Below are 20,850 nucleotides of genomic sequence, written 5' to 3' on the forward strand. Positions count from 1 at the left end.
AATCTATTTCTTGCCTATCACTTTGCCTCTTGCTGAATTTCTTCTGCACTAAAAATTTTTTTTTGTGCTAGAATTCCTTGGCAGTCCAGTGGCTGGGACTCTGAGCTTTCACTGTGGAGGGCCTGGGTTTCATCCGTGGTCCCAGAACTAAGATCCTGCAGGCTGCACAGGACGGCCAAAAAAAAAAAAATTGTGCCAATAAATTTGAAAATTTAGATCAAAGAGACATATTATGGCAAATATACAACCTTCTATAAATTACTCAAGATGAAATAGAAAATCTATAGAATAATTTCCTAACTATTAAATGGGTCAAATTAGTAGCTAGAAATCTTGCCCCAAAGTCTCAATACAGGCCCAGTCAATTTTAGCCATCATTCTACCAAATATTCAAAAAATAAATCTAATTTCATAGTAACTACCTCAGTGAATGTGAAAAGTTGGCAGGAACACAGAATTTATGAGATTAAGCTGACACGACAAACTGTGAGAAAGAAAAATTACCCCTAAGTGCAAACAGTCTAATGTTAGTACTCTGAACCAGTTTGTACTAACCATTCCAAGCGGCTTGTACAAAATCTGATGTTATGACTAAAGTGGATTTATTTCAGGAATTAAAAACTGGGTTAACATTAGTAAACCGATATAAAACTTCCCACACTAACAAAATGAAAAAATAAAGATGATCTCAACAGACACAGAAAAAGTAAAGTGGTAAGTCCACATTCATTTCAGAGGGAATTTCCTTAATGTTAAAGGGGGAAAAGGATTATCTATTTAAAACATTTACCAAACAATATATTTCACAGTTAAAAAAAAAACAAAAAACACCTGTTCTTTAGAAGGGGAATAAGTGAAGTCTTTTTTATCACTACCTCTGTTCAACTGCTATTTTTTTTGAGGTTCTAAATGGCACTGTAAAGTAACGGGAAAAAGTTAAAAAATATAAGAACTGGAAAAACAGAAACAAAAGCATTACTATTAGCACATAATATATTTGTTTTATACGAAAAATCTCAAAGAATCTATAGGTAGATGTCTGAATGACTAAGGTAATTAAGCAACACTACTATATTTAGTAATCAACAATTACTAAAAATAAATCAGAGATTATATAATTTAAAAAAATTGTAATAATATCAAAAAGTATAAACTACCTTAACAATAATCCAACAAAAGATGTGCAAGGAAGTTCTCTGGCGGTCCAGTGGCTGAGACTCCGTGCCCTCAATGCAGGGGGCGCGGGTTCGATACCTGGCCAGGAAACTAGACCCCACGTGTTCCAACTAAGTGCTCACGTGACACAACGGATGGTCCCATGTGCCACAACTAAGACCCAGAGCAGCCAAATAAATAAGTGAATTGTTTTTAATGTGCAAGACTTTTATGGAAAAATATAAAGCTTTATTAATTCAACGTAATCCCTATCTGTGGAAGGAGATAAGCTGCTTTAAGTTTATGTGACAGAGCAAAGGGTTCTGAATAACTAAGACTCACCGGAGCAACACAGGTGTAGACTTTCACTGTTATTATAAAGGTAAGGTAATTAAGACCACGCAATAATAGGGGGGAAGAGACAACCAAAAGACCACAAAAAAATGCAGAATCGGTACCAAACGTGAACATTTGTTCTTTAAGAAAATTTGCAAGGTGGATGCGTAGGAAGAGGAAGTTTTCACTAAATTCTGAGACAAGTGATCAAAATAGGAAAAAACGAAATCAAATTATTTATCTCACACCATTAAAAACATTCCAAACAGATTAAAAGTTAAATATGAATGAGAAACTATAAGACCATACACGAAAATACCTTTATGACTGAGTAGGGAAGAAATTTTTGAAAGCATAAACAACACTGAATTCAACAATATTAACATATGTAACAGGAAAACAGATGTACATTTTATCATTTATTAATATCTACATGTATCTTACAATTAGTCTGTTTAAAAATCAAAGATTTTAATACTATCTACTTCACTTGCTATTAGCTTACATCATTATTTGCTGAACAAAATGTAAAAATAAGCATATGGAATGAAGAATAACCGAGGTATTTTGCTGAAATAACAATAGGATGCTGTGCTGCAGTTATCTGGGAAGTAGAGATTTCACTCGCTATAAGCTGCTGAGAAACGAGAAGAGAAGCGCATTCTTCTTTCTGCTTCAGATGCAAGGAAGATAAGGAAAACATTTCAAAGCTAACGTATCAAGACTGTACTTATGGTAAGTTTTATTATTCAGATGGCCCAGAATAAGATGTATTTTCTCCTCTGAATCACCAAAGGAAATATCACAAATTTAGAACATAATCCTCTTCTATGCTTCATAAAAGCTTTTGTTCATCACTGTATCCCTAGAGTCCGGCCAGTTCCCTGCACAAAGTGGATACCTGAGACATCTTTTTTAGTAACTGAACACACAGCACTTTTAAGAAAAAATATATGAATTTACCTTCCCAGAGATAGATAAAAAAGGATAAATGGCTAACTAGGTGAGTATTATATACCTAAATAAAGTCACTTTTTTGTTTCAGAAACGGGAAATGACAGTTCACACAGTGGTGTCACTTACTTAAGAGTTACAGCAAAGTAACTGTATAAGAAAATGTATAAATAAGGTTACCTATTTTACTGCTTCCTAAATTTCACTTGTTGACTCCTAAGCCAATATATAAATTCTCGTGAGGCCGAAAGAAAGTCAAATTACTCATATACAATAATAATGATAATTTTGAAAAAAAGACACCTGGAATTCTGATTATTCTATATTGACAATGTGATTATCAAATCTACATGAACGATGATTATTAATCTTAAAAAATGAAAAACAATAGACACATAGAAGTGCTTTATAATTAACATGTCCCACACGTAAGATTCAATCAGTCAATTTAAAAATAATATATGTACTTAGTGTAATAACTCTGGTGTAGTTAACGGATTTCTCTCAAACTGTTTTAACAATGTAAACCCAGAAATCCTACTAGTGCTACCACTGTCTCGCCTAACAGGCAGTGATAGGAAGTGACAGGCTTTTCATATATCTACCTTGGAAACCTTTCTAAAAGGAAGGAGCTTACAGTTCAGCTTAGTCTGGTGCTATAAATGGGCTTTTTCCACTTGAGCATAGATCCTAAGTTTATAAGATACACACACCCCTCTTCCAGTATGTACTTCAACAAAGAGTATCAGAAAATTCTTACCAGAAAGATCCACCACTGCCTCGTGACTGGAAACAGCTCCTTTCTCAATAAAAAGATCTCGAAAATATTCACTATTAGCTGACAGAACAGATTTATGAGCTTTGTACTCTTCTCCTTCAATTAACAAAGTAACGTCACAGAACTGGTTAGAGAGCCTCTGTTCATTCAGCTGTTTTAAGACAGCCTGACAATGTTTTGGAGAAGAACGTTTCACCACTCCTCTGGTATCAACCTATGAAAATAAGTTGGAGACCAAGAGTTGCATTATATATCATTTGTATTCTTACCCTTAACAAAACTTAAAACAAGACATATTACTCACTTGTAAAAATTCCACTAATACGGATAGCCCAATATTCTTTATTACCTATGTATTTAAATAAAAAGACATGCTGTTCTCACCGTCTTCTGCTATGTTCGCTTTACTTGACCCAATGAAAACCTACATCTCATTTCCTACTGCTTCCTTTTATTAGTCAGAAATTTATCTGATAATGTAAGACATTAATGCAGGCAAAAAACAAAGACCTAGCCAGTTTGATTTTACCTTGCTGCATGACCCACAGACTGCTTCCAGAAATATATTCCGTCTACCCGTACCAATATACCAATTAAAAAGAGGAGGGGAGGAATAATTAACAGCAAATCAACAAGTTACATTCTGAGGAGAAGAAACAACATGAATGTTTATGATTAAGGAAGAGGCAGTATTAGCAAACATTTAGCACATGTACCTGGTGGCTCAGATAGTAAAAGAATCTGCCTGCAAGGCAGGAGACTGGCGTTCGAGTCTGGAAGATCCTTTGGAGAGGAAATGGCAACCCATTCCAGTACTCTTGCCTGGAGAATTCCATGGACAGAGGAGTCTGGCAGGCTACAGCCCATGGGGTGGCAAAGAGTCTGACTGAAGTGAGGACTAACACTTTAGCACATGTAACAATGTAACAGTCACAGAGCCCACAGGGAAGCAGTTTAAGAAAAAATACTATAAATACTAACACACTAGTCACAAATGTAAAATCTGAATGGAAAGCCCCACTTACAAACACAAGTTCATGTTTGGATACTGGCTTCTTTTTCGCAGGCTTGGAAGCTGTAGTTGGAGGCGAAGTAAAGTTGCTCAGGTCATCCTCTGATTCATTACTTTCTTCCCCAGATTCAAGATCTAGTCCCAATTCTTCCAGCATTTCTGAAGCATCCGATATAGGACGTGAGCGATCTAGTTTCTCCTGGCATTTGCTACATTGTTTAATGTAATCTTTGACTTGCTTTAATATACCTACAATGAAATAAAAATTAACTGGTCAGACTAAATTTGATACTGCTCTCATTTGAAAACTAAAGATTACACCGATTATTTCATCTTTTTACACTAAATGCATATTCAAGTGCATGTGTACACACACACACATGCCCACAATGTAGAGTGAACTCTTTAAGATACATTTTTTCTTCAAAGATGTTACAAATGACAATCTGTTTCCATGCTGATAGACTGCTTTGTTTACTTACTATGCATTTACTCACCATAAAAGGATTATGCAGCACCACCCGTTTCCATTTGAGATTCAACTCACTTATGCAATAGTAACTATATGAAATTGTCAATGTTCAACCGCTTTGACCTTTATAAACAGTAATACTGTGGTTCATGCTAATAACGCCCCCCTCTACGAACATGAGGCCTGACCATGCTTTGGTCAATGGAATATGAATGGATATGATGGATGTCATGTGTTATCAGAAGCTTTAACTCCTTGTCCCCTCAAAGGACATTCAAGTGCATGTGTACTTGAATGTGTACTGGAACATGCCATGTTCCAGGGGATAATGTCCTGTAGCCTGAACTGCAGATGAAAAAAAACAGGTGGAGCAAATCTGCAACCTGTGCAGGATCACAACCAAAACTTGTAATGGGTGTAAAATCTCATCTTTGAAAACAGAGATTTTAGGGTTTTATTAAACAGTATACACAATCTTTGAACTGTGGTGTTGGAGAAGACTCTTGAGAGTTCTTCGGGCTGCAAGGAGATCAAACCAGTCAATCCTAAAGGAAATCAACCCTGAATATTCATTGGAAGGACTGATGCTGAAGCTTCAATACGTTGGCCACCTGATGCAAAGAGCCGACTCATAGGAAAAGACACTGATGCTGGGAAAGATTGAAGGCAGGAGGAGAAGGGGAGGACAGAGGATGAGATGGTTGGATGGCATCACTGACTCGATGGACGTGAGTTTGAGCAAGTTCCAGGAGATTGTGAAGGACAGGGAAGCCTGGCGTGCTGCAGTCCACGGGGTTGCAAAGAAAGAGACGTGACTGAGCTACTGAACAACAATACACAATCTAACAAAAGTTGATTATACACAAACCATTCACAAAACCCTATTTTAAATTTCAATTTCCAACTCAGCATGCTGGGGGGCTGGCGGGGAGGAGGTAGGAAGTAGGGAGGAATACTTTACATACACACATACCCTCTCCATCATACTTGTAAGGGAAGACCACCAATTACCTGTCATTCTACAGACATGGAAAATGAAGCCCTAAAAGTTAAGTCACATCTAGGAAACTACATAAGTCTGCCACAAGAAGCCATGTGGTTTTCAGGATATGCTATTTACCCTGAAACATTTAACCAGGATGCTATTTATCCATCCCTATGGCAGAAACTTCTCCCACAATCCCCAAGTAAAATGCAAATGAAAAGACTTGTTACCTAAAATGATACAGAAAGTGAAAAGTGGAAGTCACTCAGTTGTGTCCAACTCTTTATGACCCCATGGACTATGCAGTCCATGGAATTCTCCAGGCCAGAATACTGGAGTGGGTAGCCCTTCCCTTCTCCAGGGGATCTTCCTAACCCAGGGATCAAACCCAGGTCTCCCACATTGCACACAGATTCTTTACCAGCTGAGCCACCAGGGAAGCCTTATATTGTAAATTCCTGAAAAGTTTCAAAATGACAAATTATACTAAGTTCCTTGCATTTCAACTTTCAGACAGTATTTGAGTAAATTTCTCAAACTGTATTTGAGATATTTAGTAAATATGTTTCCCATACTTACTAAAAAAAAAAAAAGTATACACTGGATGAAGAAATTCAGAAAGTTATACTGATTTTATAGCCATACAAATGAATTTCATCATATTAGAAGCTGAGTTCTACAGTAACCTGTTAACATAGAAATCTGCCCAATTTATTTGTTCACCATCCCCCACCCAGAATATAACAAGAAATATTAGAGTTAAATACAACTTTTATAAGTATTTATGTGTGCACAGATAAGAGAGGAACAGAGGTTATAGTCTAGTTTCTGAAAATATTAATTAAAGTCAATAATAAGTCTACACCTGTATTAGATATAGCAAGCAAGTTTTAACAGGTTGATAATAAAGGGGTTAAAATGAAACATTTCTGAAGGTTGAGTGGCTACGATGGCTGCACAACAATGTGAACGGTGTGCATTTAATGTCACTGAACTGTACACTTACAAAAGCTTAAAGTGGTAAAAGGACCCACGGGTATGTGAGTGGGAGAAGAGAGAGATGAGAATATATATATGGAAATTTCCAAGTCCAAAATAAAGATGACAAGAAGAAACGGCTTTTTCTAATTAACTTTGGTTGTATTTCCAAAAAATTTTACAATGCTACACAGTTCAGCATATTCTGCATACAGCGGACATTTCATTAATATTAATCAAACTAAAACCAATTGAGTTCAAACCACTGGAGAAATTACAGAGAAAGCATATGAACCAAATGAAAACTACTGGGACTTCCCTGGTGGTCCAGTGGTTGAGAATCTATCTTCCAATGAAGGGGAATCCGGTTAGATCCCTGGCTGTGGAACAGATATTCTACAAGCTGCCAGGGAACTAAGGTTGCACTCCGCAACTAGAGAGCCCACACACCGCAAGGAAGACCCTGGGCAGTCAAAATAAAAATTAAAGAAGAATGAAAAACACAAGGAGACGTTGCACACACAAAAAAAGATTAATTACTGTATGAGAGTGGGTCAATTGTCCAAAGAAATCAACCTGTTTCACAGGTCCTTTAACTCAAGTGTTGGTGCTCCGATGGGATCATTTTAAATCCAGCTTTACAGATTCAGGGACCTGATTTCCTGAGCTTGCCTAGAGCTGAATCTGACTCAAATTAATCACTGAAAAAACATCAACATATTTGAGTGAGTATTTTCATTTTGAGACTGGGTAATTACCACAAGGGGTAGAGAACTACTTTATGCAGGAAAATTAGAATCCACTGACCAGCTTTGTGACCATGTTCCAAGTTACTAACCTCTCTGGGCCTGTGTTATCATCATCTGTAAAATGGGGTAAGAGCACTTACCTCACAGAGTGTTACAGTGATAAAATATTAATAGTTCTAAGTCACTTTGAACAGTGTCTGATATGAGGTAACTACTACTACGACGTAAGTGTTAGACATTTGGGGCCAGATGCTTCTTGCTGGGGGGCAGGGAGAGGTGAGTAGGCTGTCCTGTCCCGCATACTGTGAGCTGTTTAGGAGCATCCCTGCCTCTACCCAACCAGACGTCAGTCAACGGCCACCCCACAGCCACCACCACCAGTTACACAACCGAAAGTCTCTGGACACAGATGTTCTTTGGGAGACGAAACTGGGCAGGGTTGAGGACCACTGCTCATTCTGGTTGATGTACCAGAACGGACAATTTGCTCCTGTCAACTGTTCAAGAACCTCTCCCTTCCCCATCAGTGGTGAGACCTAGAGTACTGGCTCCTATTTCTAGCTCCTTCCTGTATTAGTCATTCAGGTTTGTTTGTTTTTTCCTTCCAAGTTACAAAATAGTTACAGCTGTATTTACACAGACCCAGTTCTTGATGGGTTTTCAAGGATTATACCCTCTTTTTCTAGATTAGATAATGGCAGCTTTGATTTATCCCCATAGAACAAGTCAGTTCCTTGGGTACAAAGCTCTGTATATAGCTAATTTAATCTATTACATGATTTTGCTAGCTTAATCTTTTTTTCTACTAATTCAATTTTTTCTTCAAATTCTGCATTCACTGTAGATCCCCATGAGTCAGCATTTGACTGAGGCAGGGGAGTCATTTATTTTGAAACTCCAGCATATGATTACAATATAGAATAAAATAAGGGGTTGAGAAGGTGATTATATCTATTAATATCTTACATTCGTAAATAAATTTGCTGTATGTATGTCAACATTAGACATTGAGTCATCGTTTTTCACTGTGCTCAAACAGGTGAAGTTGCTACAAACTGGCCCAAGTACCAGGATATAATGGCAGTGTTTATGAGGGCAGCATTCTAGGAAAAGCAGCATAATTAAAGAATTCCAGTAAACTATCCTTGACTCTGAAATGGTTTTTTTCTTGGTATCTACATTGATCAAGTCTTGTTTGCTCCCAGACAGTCTAGAGAACTTTGAATATAAATCTGAGAGTCCATTTGCAGTGTATGACACATTAAAAACTAATAATTAAAAATGTTTGTTTTATCAATATCAGTTCCAGGTCAAAGGACGTTTATTTTTCTCTCTATATAGTTTTGCTAATTTCTTTTTTCTTTTTAGCTGCCCTGAGGGGCATGCTGGATCTTAGTTCCCTGAGCAGGGAACCACTAGACTATCATGGAAGTCCCTAGTGTTGTCAATTTTAATAGACTTAGTAACAAATAAACAAGCAACGTGTTCATGTAATAAACATGAAAATGAATAGCTAATAATCGAGAGCAAACTCTTCTTATACTTATTGACTATGAATTATCATCCTAAATTAAGAAAAAAACCAATGAGAGAAAATAGTATGATAAACTCATTACATGTTAACAAAAATAGCATTTATATGAAAAATACTATTTACCAAAACATAAAAAAAATAAGTGAGAAAAGCGGTGCTACTTTACAGTTTTGCCTATCTTTTTAATGTGTCGTTTAACAAAAGACACGATCATACATGCATTCAATATAATGCCATATAGCACACGTGATATAGTCTCTGGAGAACTCCACTGAATACTCCTGAGACAATGGGTGAAAAGGAAAATAGTGCCTTCGTATTACTACGAATATAATTTTGACTTTGGGGATTCTCTTAAAGGATCTCAGAGCCTCTGAGTTCTGCGGTTTAGTACAAAACTTAAGAGAACAGCTGTCTGGACATTTAAGGACTACAAAATTCTACACAACCATCAATGTATTTCTTATTTTAAAAAAACGAACATAAACAGAGTCTCGGGGGGGTTTGTCTTTTAAGACACTGCATACTAAAAAAACCAAAATACTAGATTAGCTGTCACTCACAGATAATCAATTTAGGGAAGGAAAATTCTGAACACTAAACTCTGTTTAGCACCATATAATAGTAAAGAAAAGTCTAAAATCCCAAAGATCAGCTCCTGGCGCTTTTAATTTTCCCATCTGCAATACAGAGACATTAATGTTTCCAATTTACATGGTTTGATGAAGCTTAAATAGGTGATAGGCTTCCCAGGTGGTGCAAAAGTAAAAAATCCGCCTGCCAATGCAGGAGAGGCAAGAGACACCGGCTGGATCTCTGGGGTGGGAGGATCCCCTGAAAAAGGGAATGGCAACCGACTCCAGAAATCTTGCCTGAAAAATTGCACTGACAGAGCAGCCCAGCGGGCTACAGTCCATGGGGTCATAGAGAGTCAGACACGACTGAACACATATACACGAATATTCGTGTTCATGATATGTACACGTGTATATGTATACGAAATTAGTGCTCAGCAAAATTACAGTGCAAAAACTTGACCTGTATTATCTTCAGCTATAATTATATTAACATGCCATAAAATATTAAACCTGAGACGTTGTTCTCTCTCTAAACAAATCAATCTTAACAAACTGCAGCATTTACTTCGTATTATTCCTTCACAGTTGTCGCTTTACAGGAACTTAATTTAGATGTTGGTTTAAAATGCAATATAAATTAAGGGTTAGAATACAAAGCTGGGCTGTTTTTGAAAACACCAAAGCAGCAAAACGAAATATTCAACAAATTTCATAAACTGAAAAGAACTTTGAGAAACTATTCAGTCGTCGAACTTCCTAACTCACAGGTAAGTTACCGTAAGTTAATTTCTGTAGAGCCATACGGAATCCTTCCTAACAAAACCTCTTCTATAGGCCTGCAAACTTTTATTAATTATAACCGAACAGTCTGAATACTCATCAACTTTTTGGAGAGGGCGGTAAAAACCAACCAACTAACCAAGGGTTCTCTCCTTCCCTAACCTGGCTCCCAAGGAATCAAACTCTATAGAGTCACACTCCCCCGGACCACAACAATCACAGAAACCGCATCTTTTCTGGGTTGACGTAGTGCCTGTTTCCAAAGCACTCTTCACAATATCAAAGAGAATAATATTAAAATATTCAGAATTGAGAGCATCTATTACATTCCTATCCTAAAAACTAGGCTCAAATGATTGGTCCCACAGTCGAATCACTGCTGCACAAAACTGCATGATTCCTTATTCACGGTATACGCGGTATGTGCTATATGCGGTATAGTACAATCATGAACCCTGGTAAGTAGGTCCGCAAAACCTCAAGTTCACCGGCCGACACGCTTAGGGGAAGGCTTCGCAGAAAGCGGCTGGGGCTGGGGGCGGACCATGCTACCCCCAAACCATCAGCGTAAACAGGCGTTTAAAGCGCACCATCCGCAACGGCCGCCCAGAAGCTTCCGCGAAGGGAAGGAGCCGCCTCACCCCGCGCGGCCGAAGGAGGCGGGCCCAAGGCAGCCCGCGCGTCGCGGCCCCTCCCCGCGGCTGGTCCGGCCCCCGGGGAAGCCCCCTTCGCCCCACCCCAGGCCAGGGCCCGCCCCCAGCTTCCCCGGCCTCCTTCCTGTGGGAAGTGCGGCTCCTTTCGCGTCCCCCACCCTCTGGGCTCTGCCTGGCAGGCGCTCCGCCGCCGGGCACAGGTTAGGCTAGGTCGGTGAGCGGAGTCCGGGGGGAGGCTGCGGGGAACCTCACACTCGCGGATGCACAGACGGGCCTGCCTCCGCCTGCGGGCCTTGCCTGGGACCGAGCCGCCAGCCCGCCCGCCCTCTCGCCGCGGGCGAGGTCGTACCTCGCCACCAATACGTCTTGGACAAGTCGTGCCAGGTCTGATGCTGGGTGTGGTGAGTGCCGCCCGGGCCCAGGTGCGCAGCCTCGATGAGCCCGCGGCGCCGCTCGGGCTGCAGCACCACCTCCAGCTCGGCGAACGTCTTGCGATGCCGTTGCCGCCGCTGGTAGTACAGGGTCCCGTCCCGCACCACGTAGCACGCGGCCGCCTTGCGGATTTTACGCTTGACATTGCCCTCGGTGCCTGGCGCGTACGGCTCGCACTCGTTCGTCAGGTAGCGCAGGATGGCCTGGTAGCTTTCTTCGCTTGACATCGCTGACGGCGGCTCCCTGAGGGTGCCTGTCAGTGGCAGGGAAGGAAGACAGCGCACTAGCTCCGGGCGGATGCAACAGCAGCGGCGGTACTATGGGAAGGACCCGTTGTGTCTACAGTGAGTGCTCTTCGACGGCACCCGCAGCGCAGAGGGAGAACGGACGAGTCGGTAACCAGGAGGAACTGCACTTCTCCAGCGCGCGGGATCCGCTGGCGACTGACAAAATGGCTGCTGCACCACCGGAAGTGACGCAAATCAAGGGCAGTGGGTGAGGGAGCTGAGCCCTGATTGGAGCGCAATGGCTTTCTGGCTTGATCTAGCCGACTGAGTGACGTCAGGACTGCGGGCGGACATTTTGGAAGCGGGTAGGCCCTTCCTGGGAGAGCCAAGTGATTTTGAGCAGACATATTAAGTCCTGGCAGTTTCCCTTTTTTTATTTTCCCCTTCTTTCCCTTGCTCTGAGCACGTGTAGGAGCCGCTGGGCAGTTGTTAACCCCGGTTGATACCCCAAGGTGCAAAGGAGTCTTCTCCGTCTGCGTTTTGAGACAACCGAAAACATAAAATATATTGAGGTCTATAATAGCCACTGAATTTAAGACCAAATAAGTCCTTTCACATGGAAATGTAGTTTCCTGTCAAGTGTTAACAAAATTTAAATTTATCCGTGGTAGGAGTTACTGTAGTTTCTAAGCTATTGCTGGTTCCAAACTACCCGTTGGATAGTCGATATTTTTCTGCAGTGATCAGCTTATGTAGTGACGATTTTATACCTATTAAGTCAATCATGTTGGCAAGGAGCGGTGAAGAGGAGCTAGCACTTGTTTTTTTTACAGCTTGGGGGAGAAAAACACTCCGTTTTACACCCAACATATACTGAATGCACCAAAGGCCACGGCGATTCGAACTGCACTTTCCAAGGTGAGGTGTAGGTCCTATGTCAGATTTTTCACTGGTAGACGGGAGCGGTCGCCCTGGTCACCTCTCCGTGGGTTGTCTGCCTCGCAGTTAGGAGACTCAGGCCTACGACATTCCAAACCATCCGGGGTCTGGCACTTAGGTGCTTTACTGGAGCCTGAAAACTCCGAGCCAACCCTCTCCTGACCCTGCCTAGATCTGCAGTCGCCGAGTGAGGCGCTGAGCCCTGCGGAGACAGGTGAGGGCCGACTGCAGGTGAAAGCAGTGGGCTCAGAAAGGGGGGTACACTCGGTCTCCAAGGCACTTGCCAGTGGGGACTACAGCAATTAACAAATGGCATACTTAAGGCACTTGAATATTCTGGCTGTAGCTACCTGAGCTCCGAGTCCCTGAGGCAAAATACAACTAACAGGCCTGGGGTTTACTTGAAAAGTGAAGTCGCTCAGTCGTGTCTGACTTTTTGTGACCCCATGGATTGTCACCTACCAGGCCTCTCCGTCCATGGGATCTTCCAGGCAAGAATACTGGAGTGGGTTGCCATTTACCTTCTCCATGGGATCTTCTTGACCCAGGCATCGAACCCAGGCCTCCCGCATTGTAGGGAGACGCTTTACCCTCTGAGCCACCAGGGAAGCCCCAAGCTAGTGTTTGAACTAGGGATTCCGAAGTTCACGCAGATGACATGAGCCACACTACCAAACACAGGGTTTACTTTGGGCCACTCATTTCAGACCACAGTTAGGGGAGGGAGGCATGTCCAAACCCACTCTCCATGGGATGTGTCTGTTTCAGTTTCACTGTGAAATAGACGTCTTTTAAAACTGATGTAAATAGATTAAAATGTTAAGTAAACAATTTCTGGACGACCAAGAGAAGCTAAGTTAGAAATAACCTCTCATGCCAAACACAACCAGAGATTCTCCTGTGCCTTCGAGCCAATAGAGAAGCATTTTAATAACATGTTATACAAGTGGTCCAGTGGTCTTACTGAGAAAAGCTAAACTTGCTGTCCCATGAAAATAGGTGTTTTGGGTTTCCCTGGTGGCTCAGATGGTAGAGAACTTGCCTGCAATACAGGAGAGACCCATGTTGGATCTCGGGGTCGGGAAGATCCTCTGGAGAAGGAAATGGTAACCCACTCCAGAATTCTTGCCTGGAGAATTCCATAGACAGAGGAGCCTGGCAAGCCATAGTCGATGGGGTTCCCATGACTGAGTGACTAACAGTTTCAGTTAGTGTTTATATCCTCCTAAACTTTAAGCTATTCATGACTGAAAGATAATCAGAATTGGGCAGTTCCATTTTCAGATATTTAAGACCAGAAAAGCAGTACTTTAAGGGGACATTTTATTGTGTTCAAAAGTAAGAACATGTAGCTCTGTATTCATGTTGAGTATTTTGATTGACCTTTTTTCTTAAAATTTCATTTTAAAAAATTACAATAGGGGCTTTTTCAGGAGTCAAGTGGTTAAGACTCAGCCTTCCAGTGCTGGGAGTGTGGGTTCCACTCCTGGTCAGGAAGCTAAGATCCCACATGCCACAGGGTGCAGGGGAAAAATAAATAAAATTTAACTCTTCCTATACAGAAAATCATGTTTCTCATGAGGATGTTGTTTATTTCTTGTTGTATCCTTGCGACTTAAAAGTGATGGTACATTGGATGATCTAATTTTCATAGATGTGCAAGCCTCTTAACACCAATTATGATTACTATTTTTCATATAACAATTACATAATATAGTAACTTGTAACTTGATCATCAGCAGGCTACTCAAGACATTTTTGCAATTTTAAGGACAGCTCTGCCAGACTCCCAACTCAAGAACTATTTTTTCTAAGAATACTCAAGATCCTCGAGTATTGCATCCTTGGGGAATTCCATGGCAGTCCAGCAGCGAATTCACTTCTATGGGCCTGGGATTTCAATCCCTGGTTGGGAACTAAGATGCCACGAGCATCACACCACAGACTCTTCCTCCCTACAAAAGTGTAGTCTTCATTTAAGCTTATTTTCTGGAAGTGAGAGCAGATAATAAAGGTGAGTTTTAAGTAGCTTTAGCTCAGCTATAAGAAAATGGTTAAAAGTTGAGATACTAGAGAACCAAAGGCATCCCCAGTAATGAAATGTGTCTATCATGGAAAAGGGTAGTTTAACAAGAAAACAACCCATTAAAATGCTTACTTTTTGCTAACAGAAGTGACAGGAAAAGAAAAAAACAAAAACGCAATCTTTTAGCAATCAACCTGGACTACAATCTATACAACAAAATGCAGTCTAAAATCTACATAATGCAACATAATGTGTAATGTGTCCTTACAGCCTCAGGTGAGTAAGGACTGCATTTAACCATACAGATCTTATTTAGAGATAAATATTTAACATCTCTCCATCTAAGAAACTTATATTAGGAGTAGTAGAAGGCATTATTCCTGAGAAATGAACTCTTTAAAGAATACTTAGCTCTTAAATTCTTAACTGCTATTACAGTGTAGGCCAAACATGCCTGCTTTAAGAGTAAAAATTCCACCACAATCTATATTATAATCAGATCTTTATTTAAATATCCAATCTGCCAACTTAGCGTTTTCCACCAACTCGAGGAGCAGAAACCTTCACAGGCTTCACAATCTTTTGCTTGGGTGCTGCCTTTGTGGGAGCCTGTAAAAAGAGAACATGTTGGTGGCATTACTCCACCTGAGTTTGTTTTTTGTTTCAATCACTGCTCTTATGCCCATGTTGTTTGTAACCTAATTACTTTCCTACCTAATTATTTGTGTTCCTAATATAAAGAACTCCCCTCAAAAGTTAAAATTCTACCTTTATATGAAATATAAATGAAAGCCAAAGAGGTAAGATTGAAGTAACTGAGATGTGATGCAGTGTGGGATCCTCAATTATATCCTAAGAACAGAAAAAGGTCCAATGGTAATTTTCTGGTATTGAAATTTTTATTATGGTATCTAAATGGTTTAACACTGATAAAAACTGAGTAAATTCTATACAATTACAGAAAATTTTTACTGAAAAATCTAGAATTATTTCAAAATAAACATTATTTGCCTTTCTCTCGTTTCTATGTAGCACTTACAGACTCATTTAAGGCTCTAACAAAGGACCTCTTTGGAGTCCTGAATCACTCACCCAAAAACCAATCATGGACATCACTTTCATTAAAGCCTTACACTTCATTTACCACAATTTGGGTTAAAAATAAATTCTCCTGTTGCTCTAAATGAGAAATCTTAAGACAATCCGATAATTACCTTTGCAGCAGCCATTGCTGTCTTTTTAGATGCTTGCTTAGCCTTTTTTGCTTCCTTGGCAGCCCTGTGGAGTTAAAAAGAACAAGCAAAAAACACTTTACTCCTTAAGGGTACAGCTTATTAACAAAAGGCTAATGTTTGGGAAAAGTGGAAATAACATATTCCTTCACCACCTGCAGTTATTTGTATGATAAAGCCAAAGGATTTATTAACAAATGTAATTAACCACATCAACTTAACATTAGAAACTGTATAGTACCTTTATAATTGCATTCAGAATTTCAACAAATCATTTAGACTTACAGTATAAACTTCTGTATTATTAAACACGAACATGTACAACGGACAATCTCTATAAAGATTCAAGTATCACAACACAAAATAACATCAGATTAAGATTCTATTCTGTAAACCCATACATAATCTAAATTCCATGTCAGTGACTGAAACTCATAGTGAGATTTCTCACCTGATAGCTTGTTCTCGTTGAGCCTTCCTAACTTCAGGTTTCTGATTCCTCTTGGCCATTATATCAGCAAGAGAGGCACCAGTTATGGCCCTCTGGAATTTGACTGCACGGCGAGTTCTTTTCTTTTGAATTTCTTCCTACAGAACAGAAAGATGGTGAGCATGCTGAGAAACCTTCCCTCAGGAATGTGGGGGAGACATGAAATGTCAGGAGACGGCAAAGGAGCTCTCCCTTGGACCTTCTGCACCAATCCCATTCATGGGGGCTCCGCCCTCATGACTGTTTCATCTCTCAAAGGTCCCACCTCCTAACCATCACCTCAGAGGTCAAGTTTTCAACATGTGAATTTTGGGGAGAACACAATTCAGACCACACCAGGGAGTTCCCTGGTGGCCGAGTGGTTAGGACTTTGAGCTTTCACTGCCAGTGGCTCAGTTTTAATTCCTGGTTGGGAAACTGACATTCCACATGCTGCACAGCACCACCCAGAAGAAAAAAAAAAACTCCCGAAACAATTCATGCAATTACTTGAAATGAGATATACAAATAAATTTTTAAAGCATCTATATATAAAATACTGCAATATGCAGGTAAGTTTTCCAATTATAAATTGGTTAAGCCATCTGTTACAAATGCTGACCATTATTTCCTACTTTATTTAAAAAGACAAAGTTAAACTCTAAGAAAATTAACTGAATGGTACTTTAAAAGCAATTTTTAAAAGCAATTTTAGTATGATTGTTCATGATAAAGAATGTGCTTCTGGAAAAAAAATTAACCTCAAACTGATTTGTTTTTACTCAAAGTACTGACACTGGGAGAAATAGTCAAGTTATAAAACTGATGAAGACAGGAAAGCCACCAAATGTTAAGGAATGTTTGAGTATCAATATAATTCAAACATTTGCTGCAGATTCTATATTAGAAATCTATAATACAGTGCTTATAAGAAAGATCTTGGCTTTAAGTCCAAGGAAAAATAAAATGAACTGTTTATTAAGGCAGGGATATGCAAAATATCTTAAAATTTTTAATGGGACATATGGAGAAAAGAGGACACATTTGTGGTTAGCCAAATGCTCATTTTAAAATTTTTATCAAGATGAAATCTTACTGGATAAAATGCTAGTATTTACCTATTTATAATTTCTCAAATCCACTTAAAAACATTTTTTCTTATTGTGGTAAAATATATACAACATTAAATTAATCATTCTAAAGTATTTTTAAGGGTATAATTCAGTGGCATTAGGTACCTTTGCAGTGTTGTGCAAACACCATTTCTGTCTCCAGTACTTTTTCACAATACAAAACAAACTGCACCCGTTAAATAAGGGCTTCCCAGGTGGCTAGTGGAAAAGAACCCGCCTGCTAATGCAGGAAACAAGAGACACACAGGTTCGATCCCTGGGTGACCAAGTCCCCTGGAGCGGGGATCACGGAAACCCATTCCAGTATTCATGCCTGGAGAATCCCATGGACAGAGGAGCCTGGCGGGCTACTGTCCAGAGTTGCAAAGAGTCAAACATGACTGAAGCAACAGTCACAAATGAAGTGACTTAGTACGCACACATCACATTTTATTATCCATTCATCCACTGATGGGGCATTTGATTGTTTCCATTGTAATAGAGCTACAAACATCAGCATACACGTTTATCTATTCAAATCCCTGCCTATAATCCTCTCTAATATATACAGCCCTAGAACTGGAACTGCTGGATCATATGATGGTAATTCTCTAACTTTTTGAGAAACTGCCAAACCACTTTCCACAGTGCCTACACCATCTTCATTCAGCAATGCACAGGGTTCCAATATCTCAACACCACCAAATCTGTAATTCCTCCCACCAACCCTCCCCGTTTGGATAAGGGCCATCCTAATCCTAATGTCACATTCACGGGTTTTTTAAACACATTGTGTTAGACTTTGTTGTTGTTGACTGTCTGTGTCTGCCTCTGCGACCCCATGGACTGTAACCCGCCATGCTCCTCTATGAAATTTCCCAGCCTTTCTTCCTTCTCCACACTTTTTTCCCCACATTCACTTTTAATTTAGAATTCTCCTTTCCTCTGAATTCCCATAATAATTTTCTTGCCATGACACTCAAACTTTTTCTCAAAAATCTCTTTCATCAACCTAAAAGACCACTCCAAAAAACTCATCCAGAACTTCCCTGGTGGTAAAGTGGTTCAGAATCCACTGCCAATGCAGGGGACACAGGTTCCATTCTCGGCCCAGGAAGATTCCACCTGTCTGGAGCAACTAAGTCGCTGAGACACAACTATTGAGCCCATAGGACTAGAGCCTGCGTTCCCCAAGGAGAAGCCACCCCACCCCGCACCCCACACGGCAACTAGAGAAAGTCACAGAGCAGCAACAAAGAGGCAGAGTGGCTATAAATTAAAAACACATCCAATCTTAAGAACTAACTAATATGCTGGAAGACTTCACGATATGATACCTACATTAGGAATAATTCTGTAAGCATTATAACCAATAACAAGTTTCCATAAGAACTATTTGAGCTTCCACTCAAACATCTTAAACACTTCCACAGTGCCCTATAACTCACCTGAGCTTTATGGTAATTGACTAACTCTGGAAAGGGGATGCTGTCAAATTTCAACTCAATTTTTACTGTGAGCTGAAGATACAAGGAGGCAATCCTTACAATCATTCTCACTTCACTGTTTGATGCTCAACAGTTTTAGAGTATTTTCACATACCGTCTCATTTAATTAGTTTTGTAAAGCAGCAGCTGACGCTCAAGAGTTTTAACAACTTTAGAACAACATTAACAAAGTGCGTTTCACTTACCGACTGTCCCTTTTTGTGTTTTCTTCTGTAGAGGACAGTCCAGTTGATCTGACGAGGATTCCTCTTGGAAAGGAATGCCGACTCACATTTTGCATTAAGAAACTGGAAAACCTGTCATGACAAGTTCAAAGTAGAGGCCTGAGCTTGAAATTATTAGTAAATATTCTAGTGACATCCTCCCATTTTACAAAATTGAGACCCATGCAGACCAAAAGGCTTGTGTCACAGAACTGGCAAGAAACCGTCTCTGCGTTTGGCCCTGTCTTTTCCCGAGAGGAGACAAACCTACGTTCATACTGAGGGGTAGGGTGTCAAATTCCGGGAGGGATCGTGCCCCTCCTGAGATGGACCTGATATCCATAAAAATAGCCAGGTTCTCGCTGGCCCACTGCTGTTACACCAGAACATTAAAATTATACAAACTCCTAACTTCCGACCATCTACATTTGATCAAGCTCAAGACTGACTGACTTAGAGGCTTCTGACAAACACCGCACACAGGGTCCCGGTTCAAGCTTTTCAGGCACCAACAGTGACGTGCTAAAGGACCCGGCTTAGACCGAATGAGACCGGTCTTTCTTTAAAAGTACACGGTACGTTTAGCCCACGCGGCCGTTCACCTTCCCGTCGGTTCGGGCGTAGCGCCTGCCGTGTCCTGGGTAGATCTTGTACCCGCTGAAACTGCACAGCTCGACCCTGTAACGAAAAGAGAAAGCCCCTTAGCTGGGATAGCGGGTATCTTTGGCAAGGACAGGCCATGCCTGGGATGCTGGACAGGCGCTCAGAGCGAAGATGGAAGAGGATTGGGATGGAGGGTTCCTTCTTACTTCATGGTTGCTAGCGCTGGGGAAAAGGAAAGATGGCGAAGAGAAGGAAAGGATTATGGGAAGAGGCCTTATAAGGTCGTGGAAGGCACTCTCCTCCCACAATTCTTTTCCCTGAGCCCGGCCCTCTGTGATGACGTCACGTCGCCGGGGCCACAAATCTAGACTTCCCCAGCTGCTGTCCGCTTCGCCTGGAATAATTGCGCTAGAGGCTATCGAGCCTCTGCAGGCAAAGTGGGAAGGACAGTCAAGCAGATAGGCAGGCAGGCAATTGGTTTGAGTAATTCTAAGAGCCACGTCCTACTGCAGGAAATGTGAACTGCAGAGACGGGGGTCCTTTCTCCTCTACTTCTCATAATTTAATGATGCCCAGATGAATACCCTGCAGGTAAAATCTAAAATCTCATTTTGCCAGCACTCGTGCTAAAGCATTTGCATACATCGACTTCTTCAGTTTACTAAATCTCTATTAAGTGAGCGCCAAAGTATTGCGAGCTGGTGACTGCTAGGAGTGGAGGAGTTCGTTTGCTCGGCTGCCACCTATTGGGGGTGGAGAGGGGGATTGGCCGCCGGTGATTGCTAAGAAAACCTTGTCTGGAGAAGGCACCTCTCTGCCCAGTCCCAACAGGAGGGCCAATGCCTGGATGATTTGAACGTTTTGTGATGCTAGATATTTCAGCATTTGATTTGTTGTTGTTCAGTCGCTCAGTGATATCCAACTTTTTACAACCCCATTGAATGCAGCTTGCTAGGCTTCCCTGCCCTTCACTATCACCCAGAGCTTGCTCAAACTCATGTCCATAGAGTTGGTCGTGCCATCCAACCATCTCATCCTCTGTCGGCCCCTTCTCCTCCTGCCATCAATCTGACCCAGCATCTGGGTCTTTTCCATTGAATCAGCTCTTTCCATCAGGTGGCCAACGTATTGGAGC

General features: G+C 40.9%; 2 protein-coding genes across 2 annotated transcripts in view; both read right to left on the reverse strand.

Annotated features, from left to right (window-relative positions):
- The window catches only part of ZBTB11 (zinc finger and BTB domain containing 11), a 29,157-nt gene extending 16,937 nt beyond the window's left edge, over positions 1-12,220 (reverse strand). Inside the window, exons 1-3 of the mRNA XM_043892628.1 lie at positions 11,314-12,220; positions 4,249-4,484; positions 3,206-3,437 (exon numbers count right to left, since the gene is read on the reverse strand). Coding sequence (XP_043748563.1) covers positions 3,206-3,437; positions 4,249-4,484; positions 11,314-11,623 — 778 coding nt within the window. The 5' untranslated portion in view covers positions 11,624-12,220. The remainder of the gene's footprint in view (positions 1-3,205; positions 3,438-4,248; positions 4,485-11,313) is intronic.
- Positions 12,221-15,073: 2,853 nt separating this feature from the next.
- Positions 15,074-20,049, reverse strand: RPL24 (ribosomal protein L24). The gene is made up of 6 exons (XM_043892629.1): positions 19,922-20,049; positions 19,715-19,790; positions 19,095-19,205; positions 16,272-16,408; positions 15,803-15,866; positions 15,074-15,197 (listed from the first exon to the last, which is right to left on the reverse strand). The coding sequence occupies exons 1-6, from the start codon at positions 19,924-19,926 to the stop codon at positions 15,117-15,119; spliced, it is 474 nt and encodes a 157-aa protein (XP_043748564.1). The 5' UTR covers positions 19,927-20,049; the 3' UTR covers positions 15,074-15,116.
- Positions 20,050-20,850: the final 801 nt, after the last annotated feature.

The sequence above is a fragment of the Cervus elaphus genome, chromosome 31, assembly GCF_910594005.1.
Source record: "Cervus elaphus chromosome 31, mCerEla1.1, whole genome shotgun sequence".
NCBI lineage: Eukaryota > Metazoa > Chordata > Mammalia > Artiodactyla > Cervidae > Cervus > Cervus elaphus.

Coding starts and splice junctions, on each gene's coding strand:
- RPL24 (XM_043892629.1), bottom strand. Junction 19,206..19,714: donor ACGCCCGAACCGACGGGAAG/GTGAACGGCCGC, acceptor TTGTCATGACAG/GTTTTCCAGTTTCTTAATGC. Junction 15,867..16,271: donor CAACGAGAACAAGCTATCAG/GTGAGAAATCTC, acceptor TTAACTCCACAG/GGCTGCCAAGGAAGCAAAAA.